This window comes from Uloborus diversus, chromosome 9, assembly GCF_026930045.1.
Source record: "Uloborus diversus isolate 005 chromosome 9, Udiv.v.3.1, whole genome shotgun sequence".
Classification (NCBI taxonomy): domain Eukaryota; kingdom Metazoa; phylum Arthropoda; class Arachnida; order Araneae; family Uloboridae; genus Uloborus; species Uloborus diversus.
This window is the reverse complement of record NC_072739.1, coordinates 64,085,651-64,111,195: the sequence shown is the minus strand read 5'-3', so window position 1 is coordinate 64,111,195 and position 25,545 is coordinate 64,085,651. Positions and strand designations below refer to the sequence as shown.

The 25,545-nt window shown below is 33.7% G+C and overlaps 1 protein-coding gene across 1 annotated transcript in view; it reads left to right on the top strand.

Moving 5' to 3' along the window:
- Nucleotides 1–25,545, top strand: part of LOC129230665 (glucose transporter type 1-like) — a 290,489-nt gene that overhangs the window by 47,477 nt on the left and 217,467 nt on the right. Inside the window, exon 2 of the mRNA XM_054865080.1 lies at nucleotides 381–455. Coding sequence (XP_054721055.1) covers nucleotides 414–455 — 42 coding nt within the window. The 5' untranslated portion in view covers nucleotides 381–413. The remainder of the gene's footprint in view (nucleotides 1–380; nucleotides 456–25,545) is intronic.

Sequence of the window (25,545 nt, the reverse complement as noted above, 5' to 3'; positions counted from 1 at the left end):
TTTCAGTTTAGTTCTCTAGACCAGGTTTAGTGCTAAGGTTAGATTCTCTTGGCCAGAGGTTTATGTCCTAACCTGCAGAAGTAGAGTAATTGCCTTCCTTGCATCTCCATGTCTTTATGAAAATTTTTTGTTGGCATGACTATGTCCAAGCCTGCAGATGTAGAGTAATTGCCTTCCCTGTATCTGCATGTCTTTATGAAAGATTCTCTGGTCCAGAGGTTTATATCCTAATTTGCAGAAGTGGAGAAATTGCCTTCCCTGTTAAATCAATAATGCTAATTAGTCATAAAAATGCAAATTGAAGGTTTTTTTCATAACATTTACTGATAATTATTGTTGAATATTGATACATATGTTGACATATATATGTTTTTCTTTAGGTGGAGAGCCCGGTTTTAGAAGAGAGCGGGAGTATGTTCCGCGGTAGTACCTCCTGTTGCAGCAACTGCCCTGAGGCGAGTACACAAATTTATTTGCTAAATGAGCCTTCCAGAATTAGTTTTAAATCGTACTTCAGAGCTTCCAACTAAACCACTTAGCCGCAAGATACTACAGTTCATCTCCATTGCAGAGGAATTATACCGTTGTACCTCATGTCAAATATGAGACAGTGAGAATCAAAGGGATGCAAGTGCCAAAATTAAAAATTTCGAGATAACCTTGATAAATGGTATGATAACCTCTCCTCTGTGTTGGTGCAAGGGATAGTACTAATAGCCTTGGTAGCTTCTGCTATACAAGTACAGCATGATTTGAATATATATATATATCATTGAAAACCTACCAACGTAAAACCTACAAACGATCCCAACTTCAAATACGCTTTTTCGAAACTTGAAAACATCCACTTACATCCCTTTGAATCTCACTGCCACATACGCATACTAAAAAATGTAGGGTGACGCTAAGTTAAAAATCACACTGTTCAAAGGTACTTTGAATGACTGTACGTGAACCTTAAGGCTCAAGCTGAAGTCCATTCCACTGTCATTATTTCGTGTATTTTCTATGTAAAATAAAATTTGACATTTTAAAGCACTGCATAACAGTTGGCCAGATTAATTTGAGAAATCATTGCCAAAGAGAAAGTTAAACTTGAAGCACCATTTTAAGTGATTGCAAACGAAAGCTTAATTCTTTAAATTCCTCGTTATACTAGGACACTAATACCCTTTGCACTGTGAGCGCACCGAACTTCAAGAGATGAAGATCTAAATGAAGTTCAATGCAGCTAATCGCATTTGAATTCGGTAGTGACTAATAATGACCTACACGACTTATTGAACACTTTTCGGCAAGCGTCTGTCGTGAATTTAAACACTTCTCTGGGACGACTGTTCATTGTCCTGACCATTAACCATCCGTCCGACCATCAAAGGACAAGCGAGGAATTCTGCTAATGGATCAACAGCGGTCATTAGGCAAGGTCTCCGGAGAATTCCCATTCTCACGGCGGAGGGAATCTTCCCAGAATGATTGATGGCTCCGGACAGTTGGAACTGTCGGGGTTAACCTGTTCTAGCATTAATGTATTTGAACAACACTGCTGCATTCAGCTTAATGGGCCACCGGCTCCTCGACCGGAAGCTAATCATTGGGTAAACGAGTAAACACGAGGACCAATAACGGAGCGGGATTTTTTGACTATTCGTGTAAATATGAAACCATGTCACATAATAGTGTGAGATGCAATTGCAATAAAAGACGAATAATTAAATGATTCTTTTTAAATTTCGTGATGCTTTGATTAGCTTGTACCCTGAGGAGGGGAAAAAAGATAAACACGACGGAAGAAGTGCATTGGATTTATTGAAAACTTATTTGTGTTTCATTGGCGTCGTTATTCGTGCTTGATATTTAGGCAGAAATATTTTTGAGTTAATTTTGTCACCTCGAATGGCTTTAAAACTGAGATTAGATGCACTCATTAAATTGATCGAGTTTTCACGGAATTAACGGAAAAATTGACTTTCGCCTCCTAAACTCGACTCATAAAACCCCTAAATACAATCGGATAGTTTCATATGAAGTCATAATAAATAATCACGTGACTTTTTTACAACGACGTAACACGTGGCAGATTGAAAAGTCACGTGACCATTGCTAATTTTCGATTGTGAGTGAGTAAAAGGATTTCTTATGTTATACCTGATTTTTTTTTTTTTTTAAACGGTTTTAAAATTCAAACGTACCCTAAATGTTTCTTTTTTTTTTTCAATTTCTCAAAAAAAAAAAAAAAATCACACTTTTGCCTGATAAAACTCTGAGTTTAACCCCCTAAATTTACCTCTAAAAATATTAGCCCCCTAAGAAACCCCCATTCTAAAATTTCCCCCCTAAATTCAGGGAGAAACCCCCCCTAAGTTGGCAGCCTTGGAGCCACGATTGACATCGTAAAACAGTCCACTTCCTAAAAGAGGAGGGAAGAGTGATCGCTTACAACCCCCTCCCCCTTCCGTCCTTAGCGACTACACGACCTCTTAATTGGAAAAATAGGGTCAATTGTAGAATGGGCACAGTGGGATGAAATGTGTAATTTTACACCTTTTGCGTTACAGAAAAAAAGGAAGTATTTTTATTTAAAAGAAAACAATCCAACTATTTACTACCGGCTTTAATTGATTTTGTTCAAAAACGTATTCAGCGCAAACAGCTAATTTACTGTCAGCTCTCTCGTAAGTCAAATTTTCCTATGGCTTATAAAAGTTTATTTTTCGACATTCTTTTCATTTTATTACCATTTTTCTTTAGTTATTATGCCGTGAGTTATTCCATTTACAGACACCAAATATTAGAAAAACTCTTCACTCCATAGTAACATATAATATTTTAAATTACCACAAAACGTTTGATAGTGAAACCCTCACGTGTAAATTGTTAATATTTTGCTCATTTTTAGCTGCGATCAATGAACTTTTGAAAAAGGGTAATTTTAACTAAATTTCGACCTACTTGAATTTCGCGCTGCTGTTAAAAATTGCTATAACTTGAGAGATAATGATTCAAATTAAACAATTATATATATATATATATATATATATATATATATATATATATATATATATATATATAAAATCAATAGAACAACAAACAGACAAGGTTACAACATAGACAAATGACAGAGATGAAGCCAGTACTCTTCAGCAGTTTCAACTTCATCCTATGGTCGAAAGACCAAAAATTTTTATACTAAAACTAAAAATAGGATGTCCAATTCCGAAAAAATCAACATTCAGGATTACATTATGCAAAACGCACCACATGTGAAAAATGAATGCAGACATTTGGAAATAAGACCTAAGACTAAATACTAATGTTTCGTCTCGGACATTAGAAGCCAAGGCTATCAATCATGTCCCTCCACCGTGTACCGCCAGGAAAAATCAAAAGTCTTACCTATGTGTCCGGGTGCAAATTTAAATCCATATTCATCAGTTCTATTTTTGTTTCAGTCGATAAAAATAAAATTAAAACAAAACCAATCCAATGAATAAAAAATAAATAAATAAAAGTGTCATCCAAAAAAAAAAAAAAAAAAAAACCCTTCCTAAGACATTCCAGGTCAACCGAAAAACTTAATTCAAAAAACATCATAAACTGGAGTCCAAACATGTGGTTTCCTCCGGAAAAAATCATACATGTAAAAAGTAAGACGGTTACAGTGAAGCGAAGTGTTGGTTAAAGGCTGTGCTAGAGAAAATATTATTTTCGAGATTATTTGGGAAATGATTTTTTCAAGTAGTTTATTTTTAAGTAGATTAATTTCTTGGTTGAATGCTGTAATCGTGTTGCAGATTCTTTTGATTCTGATGACTTGCGAAACAATGATGCCAATAAAAAAGATTTTTTACTGAGGCAAGAAGAAAAACTTTGCAGACAGTTAACTTTAACTTGGAATTCGCGTCTTTTATCATAAATAGTGGTTTCACAGATAAGTCAATTTTAATGTCAAGGAACTTAAAATTATTACTATTAGAACTAGTCTTTTTTAATGTAAGGGAATTATGATAAATGTTTTTGCTGAGCTCGGAGAAGTTGAAGTAGTCGATACATTATAAATCATCAATATATCTGCAACAAAAAGGTGTAGTACTAGGATTATCTACAGAAAATTTTCTTTCATAAAAGAAAAAGTTTAGCTAGGCTAGAACTAAAGTTAGCATCCATAGCAATACCATTAATTTGTTGAAAGCAAGAATTGCCATTTTTGAAAAAGTTGTTAAAGATGCAAAATTTAAAAAGTTTGAGAAAAAAATCCTCATTAATATTGAGTGAAGTATTGACAGTTTTAAAAGGTTCAATAACATTGATGTTTATATTTGCCTCGCTTATTTGTTTGGTTGCTTTGCGCATCTTTGGGTTTGTGGTTTATGGTATTCTAATTTTTTCCTCTTTAATACGTTTTCAATACATATATATATATAAATATATATATATATATATATATATATATATATATATGAAGAACGTAAATCCAGTGCTCAAATCAAGTTAAATGTGAGACATAAGTTTCAGTAAATTTTTCTTATGGAAATTAAAAGATAATCATCTTCAGAATTCAGCCAAAGATGGGGCTGCGAAAAAATGATCTACCATACTTTTACTCTTGAAACTTGGTCGAAACACTAATTGATAAATGCCTTTAAGCTGCAAAATAAATAAATAAAAACAAAATGTAACATTTATTAACATCTATTTTTTTTTTCTTTAATCCAAGATATCGAGGTATCAAACTCTTTATGACTGGAACATGCTAAGGAAAAGTTTACTAAAAATAAAAATATAATTCTTATGTTTTAACTTAATTTTAAATATTAAAAAGTCTTTACTAAGCTAAAAAAAAATACAATTATGCAAAATGACAATTACTGAAGTGTATGCAAAGTGATAACCTGAAATGGTAATCATTTATAGAGCATAGTTATTAAAAAAAAGGTTTCAAAAATTTTTAATCTTTAAATACCAGGTTACAATTCTTGATTTAAAAAAAAAATTAATACGTAAGAAAAGAAATTAATTGAAAGCCGTCCACATTTTGTAATTTTGAATTTAGATCTTTTCATTAAGTATATTACCTTTTGTTTATTTATTGTATTTATTACTTTTGAATCTACTGGGTTGTTTCTTGAGTAAAGGTGGAATTTTGCAATAAGTTGAGATGTGCAATATATATATTTTTTTAAATATTTTCAGTTTCATTTTCCCCCCTTATTAATGATTGTCACATTTTGGTTTCTACTGTAATTATTTTTCCTGCAACTCGGTTCCTATTGCCGTTGCCATTATTTACTAACAAGCAAAGGAACTGAAATCGAGCCTAGCCTTTTTCTGGAAAAGAAAATGTGGAAATATATATTTCAGGTTTTCTTGCTTGCAACAAGAGAGCAACTTCTTTATCTTCAATTCATTTTAGATCTTAAAAAATGGCATATAAGATGAATTTTTGTGTTCAAGTTAAAATTTATGTATAAAAGCTTTTTTTCATTTTAATAATAATAAAAAATATGCTTTTGTTACGCTTGAGTTTCTACGTTATTTTTTGTGATAGAATGAAAATATATCTTGTGGTTTCTTATTACCGCCGTCTCCTTTGATCTTCCTTTCCCCCACTAGAGGGCGATACTGTTACTTTCGTCAGTCCTGCTTCTGAATCACGTTGCTGACGTAAAAAAAAAAGAAAACTTGTTTCATGTTTATATAACTTTATTTATTCAGCTACTCGAAAGAATTGTTGAATCGTTGAAACTAATGCATCCCTTTTGGCTATTTAAAATTAACGACGAAACAAGACTATCCTTCTTCAGGATGTGCTTGTTCTTATTTAGGTCTGAATGTGTAACCCTACTAGCAAAATTTCTTGCATCAACCTTGACAGATCTTGATATTATACTGACGGCGTCAATATTGACGTGTTTCATACTGCATAAAGCTTGCATAAAGATTAAAAAGCAATATTACAATAACAACACGTATGCAACATTGCATTCATCTTAAAATATCAATATTGATATTACCTTACAATAACAACATTGCATACATATTGTCGCCGTCAAGATGATATTGATTTTATGCTGTCGCCGTCAAGGTAATTAGTACACAATAGAACAGGTGGACCTTCGTTGATACTTGCGCATGCGCACAATTCTTTCTACCCAGCATCCCTCGCATTGCTGGCACATTCTTCCTGCTTCGACCTCAATCGGTTCAGAGATGCTGCACGTGGTGTTGCATTCTTTTAGGCTTCGTTAAGTTGGTTGCTTAGTTATTAGTCTGGAATAGTATTGTTTTAGGAAAAACTTATGAATGACTGATAACTACATTTGTTTATTAATATAGTACTAAATAAGTCATATCGCAGACGATGTGCGATCAATGTTAGAAAGTGGCCGAAAATAACTTTTTTCGTCCCTAGACTTTGAAACAAAGGACATGAAGCCCAGAATTTCGTATTATCACTTCAATCTCACGTAAGATTAATTTTATTCAATGGTATTTATGTTATTCTTTAAGAAAATTTCATATGTTTTGTCCATGGGATATTTTCAATGCTGACATCCATTTGAAAATGTACTTATTTATTGTATTTATTTATTTATTTATTATTTTGCTACCTTTACTCTTAAATGTGCTATAAAAACTTTCACAATTATTCCTAACTAGGCATTTTATGTCTTTATAATACAATTAGAAGCATGAATTTAAAAAATAAGTCAAGTATTACGCAAAACGAAGAAACTTTCATTTTTTAAATCAAATTGCGAGTACTATTAATATCTTTATATAAATTTCCGATCAGATGTCAGCTTTAAGAAAATATTCTCAGGCTAGAAAACTATCTTGAAGAATAACAGAAATAATTAAAGAATGAAATTTAATTCTCGAGTTTGAAGTGAAAATAATACAAATAAATAAATAGATAAAACACCTTGCAAACGTGCTGATTTCATACTGTCATGTCAATGTATCCTGACATTTTCCTGTCATATCAATACGTATGCAATATTACAAAAGCAAGATCATCTTGCCTAGACCTTGATTTCATGCTGTCATGACAACATCTTGATATTATCCTGTCATATCAATACGTATGCAATGTTACAAAAGCAGCCTACCTTGATATTTTCCTGATATTATGCTGCATACACCTTGTCAGTCAATATTGTGGCAGCCTGCTGACAGCATAAAGGGAGTAACATAACAACATTGAGGCAGTATTAATGCAAGATGATTTTTCTTGCATGTCAACCTTTATGCAATACTGAGGCAAGATATTTTGCTTACTGGGTAATGCTCTGGTTACAGTTGCTAAAACTGGATTTTTCCTTGGAATGATTTCACTTATCATTGATAGCATTCTCACGTGATTATTCAGCCTTGGAATGGCAAAATGCCTATTTTCGTTCGTTCCGGCGAAAGCAGTCTTCTCTTGCGCCCTGCTGCACTAAAGGTAGTTTTTCTGTGTCTTTTAATTCACTTAAAATTAGAGAAAGTTAGTTTCAGAGGAGTTGTTCGTTTCAATGTCGACTGTCTTTATTGAAATCAACAGCGCCACCTAGGTGGTCGTTTGAAACAGGGGTGCCTACCCCCTAAGAGTAAGGGTGCACCCTCTAAATTACGCGAACACCCCCCCAAAAACAAAAGCCCCCTCCCAAAAAATCGGGGAAAATACCCCTCAAAACACTCCCCTGAAAATTCCAATAGCGCAGGCTGCGCCATGACCCCCCCTCCCCTAGGTGGGCACCCCCTGTTTGAGATTCATAAGAAACAGTTTCGTAGCTTAAAAAGTTTTAGTTTTTCGAGCGCTCCAGTTTTGAGGACGATTTCCAGTGGTGCCATCTACCCAAGAGCGATAGCGCACAGTCAATTCTAATTTGGCAATTAACATACTTACATGTAAGGATTGTTGTGCCCCCTCCCCGAAGGTAAGTTCTGGCTGCGCTAGCGGCTCAAAATTCCCCTCATCGGCACCTCTGCAATTTTTACAATTGTAATATGCACAAATTCTCTCTCTTTTTAAATTCATATCGAGTTCAATGATTCAAATAATAGTAACTTTTTTTCTTTTCTCATTTTTATCTTATCTGATTCATTTAGCATCGTTCAAAAAGGCTGTCGAATTTGAGTTCCATTTTAAGTACAATAAAAGTGTTTAATGCTAAAACCGAGGAAAGGCCTAATCCGGCATCTGGTTTTGGAGGGGGTCATTATCGGAAGGGGCTCAAACTGCACAACTAGGGGGTGTGGGTGTGGGGCAAATTTTTCGGAATGTAAGACACTTCAAACTCTTATTCCCTCCCCCCCCCCATGTCATGCCTCCCATGGATCCTCTCTGAATTCGAGCTTGAAACAGGTATTACTTCTAAACAAACGAAAAAAAAATCACAAGTCATTCAAAGCGAACTCCTGGCCGTTCTTGAAGGTGCATATACTTCCTGAATCTCATATCTGAATTATGTGTTGCAAAATCTTATTGTTAAACAACGTGTATTTTGGGCTCTACATGAATGAAATATTTATGCAAATGTTTAAGTTGTATTTTTAATTACATTAAAATCTGCAAGCATTATTGATGTTTGAAAATTTAAAAAATCATAATTTCCGGTTTTATATATCTTCTAATCTTATTATTATTATTTTTAATGCGAAGCACAATAGCAGAATTTTCTTCGGCAGTCTGCGACGCAGCGTAAAAATCGAAAAATAGTCTGCAAGATAAAACAACTTTCTTCAGATTATTTTTTTAGATTAAATCCAGCATAAAATCCCAATCGGCACAGAGAAATGCTTAAAATTAAGATGCTAATGCAAATACATGCACCCTGTAAAAAACTATGGCACAAATCTTCATTAGCTGGAATTTAAGATTTGTTTGCTTTCGAAATTTTACGTTTTTTCTTCCTCAACTAAGAAATAGTCAGCAGACTCTCAAAAGAATCTACTACGCACGTCAATACAGCGCTTTATTTCTGCAACTGGGAGGAGAATAAAAAATAATTGCTCGTTCTATTTATTGAAATGTACATCAACCTTTCTCTATATTTCATTTTTCATTAGTTTCAGCATTAATTACAAATTCGCATTAATTAGTTCATCAACAGTTAGCAGAGGACTTGCGTTCAGAACATAAAACGGAATGAAAAACTGTCGCATGCGATTATTTCCTGACCGAGATTCGACGCTAATTGGGCATAATTAATGTCCTCTCCCGAATATGGTCAATTTCTCGTTGACAGTGGTAGTTTCGGTTTTGTGATGTAGGTCTTTTGTCATTGCGTTTTCACAAGGGAAGTGGGACGGTGTAAGTAGAGAAGGATTCTGCATTTATATGTTAGAAATGGACGCGGTTGTTGGAAAATCAAAAGATGTAACATTTTTGGTTATTTTGATAAATTTATTTGCTATAAATGTGCAAAATATGAAAATCTAGTTAGAGGGGTCATAGTGCAGTATTCGGGCACAGTCTAGGGCTAATTTTTCGAAAAATGAATCCCCAAAATGCAGTTTTATGGTATATTTTTGGTCACTTAAGGGGAGAGAATCTTGACCTTTTCCCCCCTGGATCCGTCCTTGGTTGTATATTTTTTATCCATGCGTAAAAAGGCGAAATTGCATCTATTTTATTATCCTCACAGCATTTTAACTCTTTACTTACAGACTTGTTTGGTTACGAAGAATAAATAAAAATGATGAAAGTAATGGTTTTATTTTGTTAATTTTGTAAGACATAAATTGGATGACAACCAATCACCCTATAAGGTAAAACCATCAGTAATTAACTCTGCACTAGTAGCGTAGTAGCTGGTACTTACAAATAAAAAAATAATTAACTGGAGAAATACAGGCGTTAAAATATCGACTAAGAATAAGCTGAAAGATAAACATTGCAAATTCAAACATCGTTTGAATTTCTTTTAAATCTTTGTACAATTTCGTTATTTCTCCCACGTTAATTTGTTTTATCTTTGTAAATGTAAACAACTAGTGCAGTTTACACTATTAGTGGTTTTACCTTAACTGAATTTTAATTATGAATTTAACTGGATTTCAGTAATGACTATAGACTTCACTGTGACGCTAAGCGAATACAATATTTTATTAGTTTCATAAAAATTCACTTGTCCTTCAAAAACGAAGGAAATTGCAGTAAGATGATTTCTTTTCTTTTTTCCTTTTTTTTTTAAAAAATCAATCTTAATGATTCATTTTCAAAGCCAGTTCTTTTTCAGAATAAATATTTCTCCGTTTATCTTTCCCTAACTCGCTATTTATCTAACAAATGAACTACAATCCTTGAGCAAAAGTAGCACGAAGTTAATCCTCAAAGACCTATATACTCTTAAAAAAAATACAATCGGACCCTAATGTTTTCCTTTGCATCTACAAAAAGCTTCCCCAAACCCGCCTAATGGCCTCAAACACGAAATCTCGAATCCGAATCTGCCCAATTGTTCAGGGATCCAAAGTTATTCCTATAAGACAATCCGCTCGTGTTCAGTTGTCGTTAAACGCAGCCAATGAACGAGGGTTTATATGTTTGAACAAGGCGTTTCCCTCATTGCCGGAATCAGAAGCTGTCTAGAATTGTTGTCTGGCTTTGTAATGCCGTGGTCCATTAGTTTCGCTTTTGGTGGAAAGGGCTGTGGTCATTATTTGGGTAGCACTTCTGAATGGCGTTTCGATTTTAATGCTCCATTTAACTCTCTGAAGTCGGGTATTTTTTTTTCACTTCAGGATTGGAATTGTCCGTTCTGTTTGGGTACGGTATTGATGTAATTCGTACATGAAGATGCAGTTAAAAGTTTTCTTTTGCAATCACTAGAAGTGTTTCCTAGGGGTTTTCAGGAAAACTATTATTTTTCTCTGCAATAGTTTAGGGTTCTAATCACTAGCGCAGCCAGAAATACCTTCTGGAGGGGGTTTTTTGATCAAAAATACCTCTGGAGGGGATTTTTTGATAAAAATACTTTCTGGTGTTTTTTTTTTTTTTTTTTTGATCAAAAGTACCTTCTGAAGGGGTTTTTTTTTAAATCAAAAATACCTTCTGAGTTTTTTTTTTTTTACATCAAAACAGCTTTTTCATATGCACAAACTACTGTATTAGAAATTGCTTTTATGTTAAAACCAATTGCTCTGGGAGGGTGTTTTAAACCCCCCCCCCCCTCGCTGCGCCACTGGTTCTAATAATCAAAAGGCAGATGCAGGGATTTGAACCCCGCCGCTAATATGTTAGAAATTTTTCCGCAAGTGAAAAAAATGCTGCCGAAAGTTGCATTGCATTGGAGCAGTCGACAGGATAATAAATTATGGCTGGACAAACTGAAACTTCGATCGAAACTTTTGGGGGTAAAAGAATGAAAACTTGGGGTTTTTTTATTATCCATTATTTGTTTGTTTTGGTTTTTTAATCTCATTAAAAAACGAAAGTGTCTTCTTTGATGACGTCAATCTGAAACTCCAGCCGTAAATAGTACATTCTTTGCATGAATGTGAGCACCTATATAGAAGATTTCTATACATTACTTTAGTTATATATACTACTATATATTTGAAAAAGGTTGTAATATATTTCATAACATTGTGTGTCTTTCATGAACGAACGGGCCTAAATGTCGGACTCCTTAAAATGAACGGCGCAATACGATCACCTACGAACGTTCTTTCGAGCGATGACGTTTATTTTATAATTCTCTCTTTCATATTTTATTTCTCAACTATTGTTTTTTTTTTTCTTTTTTTTATATTACTTTCATCTTTTACACATTCAAAATCATTTTTGTTTTAGTTTTACCTGTGACCATAATACTATACTCGGAGGTACAGAAAACTATTTAATGTGTTATAAATATTTAAAAATCTAAAAGAATCAACATAAAACTGCTAGATATGGGTGTTTTAAGTTTTTTTATTATTATTATTATTTATTGATATTTATAACGCATTAAATGGTTTACTGTGTAAAGTGCCACCTGTTGTTTTTTGAAATCTATTTTTTTTATGCTTGATAAATGTCATTCGTATCATTTGAATTACTTGTCTTCAAATTTCATTTCATTCGGACCAATAAAACGGTTTATTAGAACCCTCTGAAGTGGGGAACTTATTTCTTGCTGACTTTGTACTTGAAATATTGGAAATGTATTGTATTTATTTCAAAGTTTGGCAGATACTGGAATTATGCTGCAATTTGCATTAAAATGCTGTAAATCTTAATGCAATTTGTACCATTCGTTAGAACTGAGGTGAAAAATATTCTGCGAACTTTTATTACCCAAACTGTGATGCGCATTTTTCGGGGATATTTTTTGCCTAACAAAAGCATTTTACTCTCTCAGCTTATGACATTGAGTATAAGAACCTTTTTTCTTATTTTCTTGTTTTCAGTACGTGTTTTGAAGAATAAAACGTTTTAAAGTTTAGTGAATAGAGGAAAGTTAAAAATCTTGAAAACCACTTACAAAAAATTACCTTCTCAGCGCCACAAAATAGAGAAAATCAAAAATTCGGAGTAATATTTTCTTTTTTGCTTCAAGTAATAAAAGAAATTTTTTAAAATAAAAATCGCAATACATTTCTTCGTAGACTTAACAAAACATAACTTTGAAATTGGGAGCAGTAGACAAATGAGAGACAAGTAGCTAATGTCACAAAATCGATTTCGTTATGAAGTAAAAAGACTCGCTTACCTCTGCACGAACCTTTTTTTTTAATACATTAACTAACTAAATAATATGTTTAATAATGTAGTGAACGTAGTGTTGCATTTTTTACTCAATATAATTTTAAAAGCTGTCACAAACCATACATATTTAAATAACACTTATTATCTAAAATATTGAAATAAATAGCAATCATAGTCGAATTCCCCGATATCGTCCCATTATTTGTAAACCGTGAAATTTTTAATGCTTTATTAATAGTTAAGGCTTCAAATTATTTTATTTTTTTTTTTGGGGAGGGGGACAGAAGGACTTATTTTTGAACCACTTTTTTTAGTTCAATTACTTTGGTTTTAATGAGCTTTAATATAAAAAACAGTCACATTTTTACCTTTAAAAACTCTTTCATTTTGACCTTTTATTTATACACAAAAGAAGAAAATTCGTAACGAACCAATCGTCTTTAAAAGGTAGAAGTCTATTCTCTGACGTCAGAGCATAATCAAGTCTTAGTATTTGAAACAATGTATTTCTTTAAATTAACTGCCGTAGAAACAAAGCTTCACTTACAATCTTTTTCCTTTTTCCTTTTTTTTTACTTAAACTAATGCTCCTACTATCAGCAGCCCATTTGGTCTCGCTTTAATAGTAAAAGAAATGCTCGAAACATTCCTTTTATTCCAGAATAATAGCCTCACCTTTTAACGCTCTTGGAAAAGTCAACGGTAACCGTAACTCTCAAGAGAATGCCTTCTGTTCATTTTGTTCGCCCCTCCCCCTTTCTTTTCAACCGCCTTAGGTCCTCTTACTATTTATTCTCAACGATTTATTTAAAAAAAAAGAAATCTTTCAGCTACCCCCCCCTCCCATCCATGCAAAGTTATTCAACTTGTATAAACCTACGAAGATTCTTAATAACTCGTCAAAGATGGATTTATTGTTAGCTTTAAAATGCACATCTCCCTTTCACGATTATCGTTTGGAAAAGAATTTTTTTGCAAAGTGATTATTTTTACGGCATATTTAGTTAATAAATTCTCGTTTTTATTTAAATATTTATTCTAAAATACATAATAGCTTGCTGCTCATTTTGTATTGTTTTCACGATTTTGGTTCTTTATGATAGCTGAAAAAAAACCAAGAAACGTTTTACAATGAAATCAAATTTGAGTGCTTCCCATAAATTTTACGAGGGTATAAATGCATTTCAAATAAAAATGAATACAATGAATTGTGTATCTTATGGACTTAACTAATTGTTTTCATTACTATGAAGAAAATATTTAATTTTTTACGCTTCAGTTTTTTTTTTTCTTTTTAACGATGTTTTCATAACATGCCTTTATTAGCTGTCGTGTTTAGTAAAATAATTTTTTTTTTTTGATGGAAAAATGATTAAAACGTTGCTTCAATATCTATTTATTTATTTTTCAATATTTCAATAGTGTTAATGCGAAAATTTATGCACTTCTATGTTTTAAATGCTGATTGAGTGTGATTTTAGAAAAATCAAGCCTTTAGTAGAGGAAAAGGTGTAAAAATGCCCCTCTCTAGCGGTTATGCAGGTACTGAAGACAGGCGGCGAGGACTGTAGATGGTGCCATTTACTAATACAAGATAGCAGAGCAGTTGGAAAAATTCTTTCAAGTAGTGTGGATGCAGCTTGAGTTATTGCGAAATTGGTGTTTTTTTGGACTGAAAACTTTTAAGAGCATGCGAAATCGTTTTCTCTTTTCTTTTTTACTTTTTTTTTACAAAAAAGGAAGTACTGTATTCGTGAAAAAATTTTCACTCAAAAGTCGACCATAATTTCCATTTTACTCACCCCAGAATGAATATTGAGTTTTTTTTTTCGACTCGACCGCACGGCCCTAAGTGCCTAAGAACATATAGACAAGCGAAATATCCATAATGACGATTCTCGAGTTAATTACAACAAATTTTCTCGTGACGTCTGTGTGTACGTATGTATGTGCGTATGTGCAGATGTATGTCGCATAACTCAAAAACGGTAAGTCCAAGAAAGTTGAAATTTGGTACGTAGGCATCTAGTGGGGTCTAGTTGTGCACCTCTCCTTTTGGTTGCATTCGGATGTTTCTAAAGGGGTCGTTTGCCCCTTTTTGGGGGGAAATCATTGTTAATTTCGATGGATACTCAAGTGGTGTTATAATTTGGCGGACACTTGGCGATATATCGCCAGTTTTTTGGTCGCCAACTTAACGACAAATTTGGCGATTTTTTTTATTTTTTTTTAAAATCTGGTTTCAATTTGGCCACTGGTGGTGATATTTAGAGAGTAAACTTTTGAATCACATTAAAATTGCCAATAATGGGAAAAATGACATTAAATTGGAGTAAAAGGAAACCATGTGATGCACACATCAGTTCGTTTTTTTTAAACAAAAAAAAATATTCCTCAAGCGATGCAACTTTTATATCTTTCGTGATATAAAGTTCTCTGAAGACACTCGGGGAGAAGTGTGATTTAAATGTGTTATGTGTAAAATGTGGGAACACTTAGATTGTGTGCCGGGCCTAAAAGAGTGAGTTATGTTTGCGAATTCTGTAAATACCCCCCCCCCCCGTTATAAATAAATTCTCTACAATTTTGTATAGTTTTATCCTGTTTCCAAGTTACATTTGGTGCCTTTTTTGATGGAAGCCCATATTTGCACCTCATTTTTTCCGAAGCTTTTTTTAAGCTTTTTGTAAATCGTGTTTTTGAAATGAAATCATTGATATTAACCATTGTTTTGCCTTCTCGAATTTTGGATACTTGTTACAATAGTTAACATAAGACAGAAATCTAGATATTTTTTCGAATTGAAAGTAACTTTAAATCAAAAACAGAACAGGGTGCTCATATTTCCACCTTTTCCTCTACTTAATGATCCTTCAAGTCAATACATTGCAAAAGAAGTTTTATAATAACACTATTTGTTCATCAAGCAAAACTAGTTTAGATCAACTGACGATTTGTTAAGAGTGGTTATAGAATTTGAATGTTAAGAAATAAATAAAAATGCACCAACTGAGCTAAGCCTAACTTAGATGATACGTAACGATTGTAAATACATTACATTAAAATTACGGTTTTAAATTAAAATTACATATCATTCTCAAATTTGGGAAAACTAAACAAGATCGTAGTACTTATACTAAAACTCATTATCTTAGGACATAAAATGAACAATAAAGAACCATTTGAGCTGATTATTATTTTCACAACCCGAATTGAACTATAATATAGTTGTTCAGTTTTAATATTTTTCATAATAGAGCCTCAGATATTTTTCATTCCTTTCTGTCATTCGACAGTAACTAATCAAAAAGAATCCTGTTCAGTTTACTGCTAAACTTTCAAATTTCTGCTCGTGTAGTTTTTTCAGCTCGTTAAAATAAAGCAAAACTTGAAAAGATTAAAGCGTTTCTAATGCTCTTCATATTGTTGAACAACCCTCATACACATAATAGCCAATTCACTGATCGAGTAACGCTCCTAGCTTCACCAACAATGAAACTCGCGCCATAGCATGATAATTTGATAATATTTTTTATTAATGTTTGGCATGTGGGGAAAGGCTTATTTTGACAAGACTTAACTGGATCCGGTAACGTAACTGTTTAACTGGTAAGACTGCCATTTTAGGAGAATGAAAGAACGAGAAAGTGGTCAACAATGAAAGCTATCTACTTCAGTTTAGGGTTAGTCCACTGGAGTGAGGGTTCAAGTTTCAACTATCAAAATATCGCGAAGCAGGAAATTGCTTTGTTCACATGTAGAAGCAATTTTTACCCGTCATTCCCGGACGGCTACCTTGAAAGCTAATTTGAATGCTTAGTGTGGACCTATCCAATATTACTCCAATCGCACAAATTTTTGTTCGAATTTTTCTAGGCTTGTGTAATTAATTGTATAATTTTCATAAAATCTACTCGGAGTTGAAAAACTAGACGAATTTTTTGATTAAAAAAAAGTTCAAACAAAAAATTCAAAATGACAGCATATATGTGATATACACTACCAAAAACCCAATAGACTAAGTGATCACTTTGCAGAGAAATCTCATAAGGTTCAACGTGTTTTTCTTGTTTAACTTATAAGAGCTCAGCGATAACACCGACAGCTCGTTCTCTTAACCCAGAAATAAGCAGTAGCACTCTAACTTGGCAAATATTTCCTGACTATTGCTTGAGTAGAACCCCATCAAAAAGAAGAAAGAAAATAATGCGTCCTTTTAGGGGGGGGGGCGTAGGAGTCAATATTTTTATTTGTGGGGGAAAAAGATTTGTCCACACGTTTGACCTAGTGACTTCTGAGGAAGTGATGCACCTTTTTATTATTAATAAATACTATTTTTTAGTTTACTTTCTCCGTCATAATGCCTGCATTTTACTTCCGGTTGCCAAAAACAACGAGGAGTAATAATAATTATAAAGTTAAAATACTTCCACTTTATATTTGTTGCCAAAAATAATAAAAAATAATAGTAATTATAAAGTTGAAATACTACCGGTTTTTAATTGTTGCCAAAAACGATGAAAAATAATAGTAATTATAAAGTTAAAGTTTTTTCAATAAATTTGACAAATTAATTCCAAGGTTGAACTTAGGCAAACATATATTTCTGGATTTCCAACTAATGCAGGTTTTCGAGTTTTCTTTCATTCAAGTCAAGTCATCAGTTTCAAAATTTTTTCAAAAGCCTTTTTTTTTTCACTACACTTGTTCAATTGCTCTTTTAACTAGAGCATACAGACTGCAAATATTTCAAGCAGATCATGGTGAATTTTAACTGATCTCTCTCTATGCGCAATGCAATTATGTAAAAACGAAAGTCAATCTCTCTCCCCCCTCTCAATTTTTAAAAATAAAGTTAGGTAACAGTTAAATATGCTTTATAAATTTCAAAACGTTTCACTTCTAAACACTTTGAAATGAGAAGTCTTTAGAATAAATCGTAAAAAAAAAAAAAAAAAAAAAAAAAATGTTCTTCAATTCTAAAGGCTATTTCTGTGACCTTGGTTCGCACTAAAAGTACGAAATAAAGTAAGTGTGTGATTCCTTTTGATTACAACACTCAAAAATTGCAGTTACTCTTAATATTATTATATTTAGGTTTACTCTAAAGTAGCCAATAAAATTTCAATTAGAAGTTTGAGAGAAGAAATAGGCGGTAGGGTAAGGCCACCAGTAACAGACAAGGGTCGAGTAACAGACAGTCATTAGTTTGAATTTAAATCGTAAGCCTTTTAGACTGGTAAAACTGATGTTGCTGTGACGCACGAATACGGTGCAGCTATCTAGTGTTAAAAGAGAGAATTTTATGAGCCAGTTGGTATTTATAAGGCAGTGGTGGAAGGTTATGAATAGATACCACGAGTCAGCTGGTGTCTCTTGTTCAGTCGAATTTAATAAGGCTTTAGTTCTAAAAAATAAAGAATTTTTGCACATTTTGAAGAGAAAAAGGGAATTTTGCCTATTTGTCATCTTTTCCTCATCCTGCCCAGGGGTAGAAAATGAGAAAAATAAGTCGCTAGCCCAACAGATCAGTAAATACAAAATTTCACTGGTCCGTACTCAATTTTAGTGATCCATTCTTGTGACGCGGTTTTAAATAAGAAGCAGTTATAGAAAAAATACAAAATCTGTATAACAAAATTATTATGAAAAATGGAATCAATTAGCTGTTTTCAACAAAATTGTCTGAGTGACTGGAGAAGAGAAGAAAAAAGATTTTTGTTCATTAATACTAGCCCAGGAAGTAAGCCAAGAAAATTTATTTGTATCGTCGCTTTGGGAGGAAGGCAATAGGGTGGGAAAAACAATATGTTTTTGCAATGACGTACCTAGCATGGGTGACACCGGGTCCTGGGGGGGGGGGGTAATTTGTGTTGACACCAAATTTTGAAATTTGTAGTCTTAAAAATGCATTTTAGCTTTGCATTTTTCAAAAACTTGCTATTTCACTTAGATTGTCACCCCCCAGATAGGTAACACCTGAGGTGTCCCCGCCCCCCTGGTTATCGTGTTGTAGAATTTTCTTATTTTTTCTTGAAAAGAAAACCTAAACATTGTAAATAAAGGTGCAAACATTTTCTCTACAGTTTCAACCAATGATGTTAAAGTTTTGTTTTAAAGAAAACAGGAATAAAATTTTACTGGTCCAATAGACCATCAAAATTTATATTCTCCTGGTCCGATGGATGTTTTTGTGGTCTGGGACCAGTGGACCACTGTTAATTTCGAGCCCTGATTGCCTGTTACTCGTCCTTTAAGCTGTACTGAGTATCATCAGAATTTTAGGTGAATCCAGAAGCAGCCAAACGTTAGATGAGATGTAGTTGCAAGAGCGAAAAAGAGCTTTAAAAATCGAAATACATTAAAAGGCTCAGAAAATGGAGTTAGCCTGAGAGCGATGTCTGAAGCAAGACTGTGGCTGATGCTGTTACCCTATATAACTTCTCACGGATAGCTTTTGGTATATCTCCTATACTTCATCTCTCAATTTTAATTTGAATTTTATTGACTCCTTTAGTGTAAACCTAAATATAACGATATTAAGATTAACTGCAATTTTTGACTGCGGTAAACAAGAAATCATATACTACTTATTTTATTTCATACTCTTCAATGCGAACCAAGCTTATAGAAATAATCTTTAGAATTAAAAAAAACATTTTTTTTTTTTTTACATTTTATTATATTGCTTTTATTTATTTGCTTTGTCTTGTGTGGGTTGGTGGTTAGGTTTTTTTTAATCGATTCCAAAAACAAAAACTAATAATAGCAATTATAAAATAAATTTTTATTAAAGTTAGCAAATTAATTTCAAGGCTGAATTTAAGAAAGCGTGAAACTGTGGGTAGTGGACTGTTGAAAATTTTAAAAACTTTGGTATACTCAGATTTTAAAAGCTTTTTCCGATTAAAGTTATTAATTTAAAGGCATCTTTTCACATATTCGCAGTTTAAAGCTTGAATACGCCTCCTTAAGGTGATTCAAGAAATTAGCAAAGAGGTATTAAAAGGAGGTTCTAAGTGACTTTGTTTGTTTTACTCTTTCAGCCACCATTAACCTGAAACTGCATAGTCGCCTCTACTTCATTTCAATTGCGAGCATTTGTTACAGATTTTGCTCCTGTCAGCGCCTTTAATTTTTGAAGATTTCATACCAAAGTGTTAGGAATGTTTTGGGAATTTATCCGTCGTTTTTAAGATTCGAAAAACTCCAAAATTATATATTTATTGACGTATATGATTTACAAAGTATTCTTAAATGTCGCCCGTTTCCATTTGCTAATGTACCTGATTTCTTTTTTTAAAATACTGAGAGTAAATTTTGAAGCTCAGTTGTTATCAATAACCGAAAAAGATACGTACTGAAACTGAAGATGCTGTGAATTCAGTTTTTAACTTGTAAATGGTAGCGCATTAGTAGTCATGTGATGGATAATACAATGCGATACATGTTTTTAACTTTTGCAACATGTTGGTTTTGTTTGGATTTGTATGTTTTAGAATGACTAACTCTTGCTATTCTGCAACGAATAAAAACTTACCAGAAAAGTCAGGTATTTTCACAATATTTATCAATATTTATAGATATTTGATTATATAGTTTTTTTTTTCATTTTTTTTTTCAGTTGAAGCTTGATGTTACCTAATGATTTTAAAGTATGATATAAACCATTCGGCTAGCATTATTATTATTATTATCATTATTATTTTCAGTTTAAGCTAATGCTGTCTATTTTTTCCCCCATTTTATTCGCGGCTTAAACAAGAAATGAAAAAAAAAAAAAAAAAAAGAAAACCATTTAAAAAAAACATGACATTTAAGGGGTAATAGTTCATTAATTATTCGTTTTTGATACATTTTAATTTAGTTCTTCCTTATCAATCACAGTTTTTTAACTCTGATTTTTCCATTTTAAAGGAAAGTGCAATTAGCAAGTCTCATTTGTTACACTATAAGCTTCATAAAACACTTTTGCTTGAAAACCAAACGTGAACTGGACATTTAATTCGTTGCACTGTTATAGGAGCTTTCATAAAATTATGTTAAAAGTACTGTAAACATTCTTCAACTAAAAACCGCATTTTATTTCTTCTTTTCCCTTCTTTGCTATTAATGTTTAGAATAACAAAGACTTTTTTCAACATATTTTGCTCTGCTTTGAAGATCTTTAGCGTTATACTTACCGAATGAGAAAAGATTAAGAACAAAAATTTTATTCATTAGAGTTCCATTAACTTCGTTCCATAATAGAGTGCTGTCTACGTGCCGAAGACAAGCGATTTAAGTCTTAACTTTCGTTAAAAAAGATTAATATCGAAACTTTTAACATCATCGTAAGGTGTAATTTTGACTTAAGTATTGTAATCAATATCTTTTGCGATAAAAATTTTACTAAGAAATCTTCTGAACTTTTATAAAGGTTTGACATAGAAAGAATTGATGATGCATTTATTTATGCTTCGTAATTTAAAAAGAAAGTGAAAAGTTCACAAATCAATTCTTAGTCATTGAAGCTCTTTAATCAAATTTATAAATTCTTAAAATGTATGATAAAAGAAGGATTAATGCAAGCAAGCATTAGTTGATTGGTTGTGACAATAATACACTTGGTAAGAAGTCGCATCAAATATTAGATATCATTTGGCGATATGTCGCCAAGGTTTCGTCAAAAAATAGATAAATAATTCAGTCTCAGTTTGGCTATATTAGTGAATTTTGGTGAGGTTCCTATAGAACCTAATCGTTTCAATCGAAATTAATCGATATAATCATTGGATTAATCGCAATCAAATTACAGAATTTTAGTTAAATTATAACTTACAGCAGTATTATTTTATTCTTTTTATTGTTTCGTTTTTTTTTTTCTTTTCTTGAATTATTGGTTTAAAGATAGCTATTCTCGTACTGATCATTCATGATATAAAGTGTTCTGTTATCCTTTTAAACAGAAAACTTTAACTCAGGGCCGATTTTTTTTTTTTTTTGAGCAATTACATTGCTTATTGTTCTTATTTGACTGTTTTGAAGTCCTATGATTTCATCCCCCCCCCCCGCCTCCCTCCGCAGAACCACCGTCGACTGGCCTCACTGCTCCTCTAGCGAGCAGCGTCTCCAGGTTGCGTCCATATCACACACACGTACGCGTACACACACACTCATGCCTGCACACATGCACAAACACACACGCATACACGCACTCATGCATTCACACAGACACAAACACACGCACACATACACACACCTACACACACATGCCCACACATTAATGCCTGTACACACACAAACACTCACGCATACATACATACATACACACACACACACACACACTCATGCCTGGACACAAACACACACACTCGTGATTGCGAAAGACATAATTTGAATTCAAAACGTCAAAATTCAAATTACTATTAAGCAATCATGATTGCTTATTGCTTTCATTTGACCGTCCTTGGCGTCTGGTTCCTTTTTCAGCTTGGACCAGAGATACCAGCACCACCGCCCACCGGCCTCTGCAGGTGGCGCGGCGCGGCTGCTCCGATCCTGAGCTATCCGCTTCTCCTAGTCGGAGGCGTCCATGTCCAACACACATGCGCGCTTATACACACATACACACGTGCACACACACACACACACACACATACACGCTCACACAAGCCTTTACACACATACACACACGCCTACGTGCATACACACAGGTCTACGCACACACACAAGCCTACACATGCACGCACGCGTGCCTACATATACACACACACACACATACACACGTAACCGCCTAGGAGGAGGGGTAGGCTTGGGAGGACAGGAGCTGTTTCTAGAAACAATAACCCCCAATGAGTAGGGCCCTGTCGCAATTCGTGATTGCGAAAAACATAATTTGAATTCAAAATTTCAGAATTCAAATTAATTTTGAAAATTCGAAAAGTTTTTTTTTTGTTTTTTGAATTGGTGCAATTCTTAAATCTGCCACCCTTATCCATCTTCTTTCAAGTTTTTACATCGAATTTATAAAATAAATCACACACTCAGAAGTAAGATCAAGTTGTCGTTCCCCGAAGGTGCCATCCCAGACGAAGTCCCGAGCTTGCTCCCTCTGGATCCGGCTTGCACTGGCGTTAACTTTGACCGTCATCTTGCCGAAACTATGGTTGTACAAAAACATCAAAAACGCATTTTAGAAAAAAAAAAAAAAGAAAAGAAATTTTAAAAGATTAACTTCCTTCTCACGTACATAACTACACGCACTCTTTTAAGTATTTATTACACGTTCGTGATGAATAGCTGATAAATTTTGATGTTTTTTATTTTGTTTCGTCTTCTTTCACGGTTTATTTTATTTTTTCCCCCGGAGTTTTTCACCTCTTACTTTTTTTTTTTTTTTTTTTGCTAAAGATCGTTTGCATTTTTTTCGACCGTAATAAGCGGAGTGCGGAAAAGAGCTTAACAGTGAATATTTTTTTTAATGAGATGTAAAGCAAGTATGGATTTAGCTATTTACTAATGCAGTCTTTTTCAGTAAGCTAACATCACATTTTAGATTTATGTTCGTCGATATGCACGGCGCTGAAGACTTGCTTATCAACTAATTTATTCATATGCAACAGCGTAACGTGACAAAGAATGAATAGCATTTATTGACTCTGGTACGTTGATGCATGACCTTGAACGAGCCGTTTAGTTTTGAATTGAACACCAAATATAGAAAATCGCACTTTCTCGTTCTTATTTTGACGAGTGGAATTTTTTAAGACTCGTCGGTTTGAGGATCAGCCACAGCCAGACTGTACTAACGGAACAGATTTATTTTCTAAGCGCAGAAACTATTCCTTTTTACATCCTATTATGAAATAGATAAAGAATTTTGTGTCACCCCCCCCCCCCAAAAAAAAAAAAACTCATTTAAATTGCAACGTGATTTTTCATTTTAATTATTTGTAGGTTGTTGCTTGAGCAAGCTTTCACGTGACGTCTGTGCATGCATTCATTCATGCACGTGCAAACATATAGGCAATCGAAAAGAATTCATTTTTTGGCCATCCGGAGTCTATGTGACGAGTTATGTCGTGATGTCTGTATGTTCTAGCCAGGGCTCCGGAGTCGGAGGGAGAGTGGCCGACTCCGACTCCGAAAATTTTAGAACCTTCGACTCCAATTCTTTTACCACAAAATCAGTCCGACCCCGACTCCGAAGCACTGGCAGAGTTGCTGACTTTGAGGGAAAACGACCGATTCCAACTAAGACTCTTGGAACTTAAAGTCTTCAACTCCCGACTCCGACTCCTTTACCCAAAAATAAGTCCGATTCCGCAGCCCTGGCTCTTGCTTAGTGTGTACGTGTGTGCGTACGTAAGTGTCTGGTATGACTTAAAAGCTGTTAGTCTACAATGCTTAGTTGTGCAGCTCTCTTCTTGGCTGCCGTCAAAATTTCTAAAGGGGCTTCTAACGTTTTTTTTTTTTTCCTGATAGCAAACCGATTTAAATTTCAAACAGTTTTTTGCAAGGGCACCTGACTCAGGTTACAGACTGTGTTATTAGGATTACTACCGAGGTGTGTTTTAATTTCTCCTTTTCTGGAGTGCTCTAAAAAGGTGCTGTGTCGCTTTTGGGGGGAATGAGCATCCCTGCTTTTCGTATGAAGATATTTTCTTTGTTTAATTTTTGTGAGAATCAGACGGAAGGGATGGGGCAATTTCCAATTTTCCCTTTCTTAATGTGAGTTTATATTTTTAATGTTTTAAGAGCATTTCATTACAGTCCTCATTTTATTTTGTGTCTATGCTGCCATCTATCGAACAAACATGTAACTAAATTTTAATAAAGCACACAATGATAACAGTTCAGTATCATTAAAAAGGAAAGCTCAGATGTTACTTTTTTTTAATCAAGAAATCTTAGAATGCGAAGAATTCATCTGGCAGAAACTCCAGTGGCCCAATCTTCTCCTCACCCTTGAGACATCTCGCATTCTAAGCACGCCCTTTCATCCCTCGTTCTTTTTGTCACTCGGGCGATTTTATTTCCTGCTTTTCCGGAGGGAAGGGAAAAGCTACGGCGGACCCTGCAGACAAAAACTCCATTTGTCAGTGAAGAGAGTGACACTTTTAATCAACCCCTGTCAGGGGTAACAAATGCTCGATCCTTCCCAGGCATTATGAGTAAGTGTCTGTGTGTATGCTTTAGGGATGTGCGATAAGGCAGCTTCCCAATTTCGCATATTGAACGAATCCAACATTAACATAATATTTGAATGCTTCGAATGCTCAATATAACGCGCTATCAAATCTCGGTACGTGCATCTTGCCGACTAAATTGAAACTTTATTTATTTATTTATTTATTGTGCTCTTTAGTTCAGTTATCGTTTTTACATCATTTTATATTTGTTTTTAAATTTCTCAGACGCATTATTCTTTTGTTCCTGCAACTATTTTTTTCCTACTCTCTCTTTTTATTCCCCTTTCGCAAGAATGAAACTTGGATAAACCTTTTTTCTGCTTAAAAAATCTATGATAAATAACTCATTTTGAAATCTTTAATAGAGTCAAATTATTCAAAAGGTATTAAAATACATGAAACTGTTTTAAAGATCGCTAATGCATGTGATAAAAGTTATACTACCAGCAGTGGTGTTCCCATAGGGTATACTCCATATACGCCGTATACTATCAAACATTTTTCAGACGTATAGTGTATACCCTCAAGCTTCAAAAATTTTCATATTATGACATTTATGATTATGATCTCGTATAAATAATGTGCGTAATGGATTACTGGGAGTATGCTCTCAGAAACATTGATGGGAACCTCACTGACTACCTGGTAGCATAAATAATTTCGTGGAGCGCTATTTATACAATTGCAAGTTTG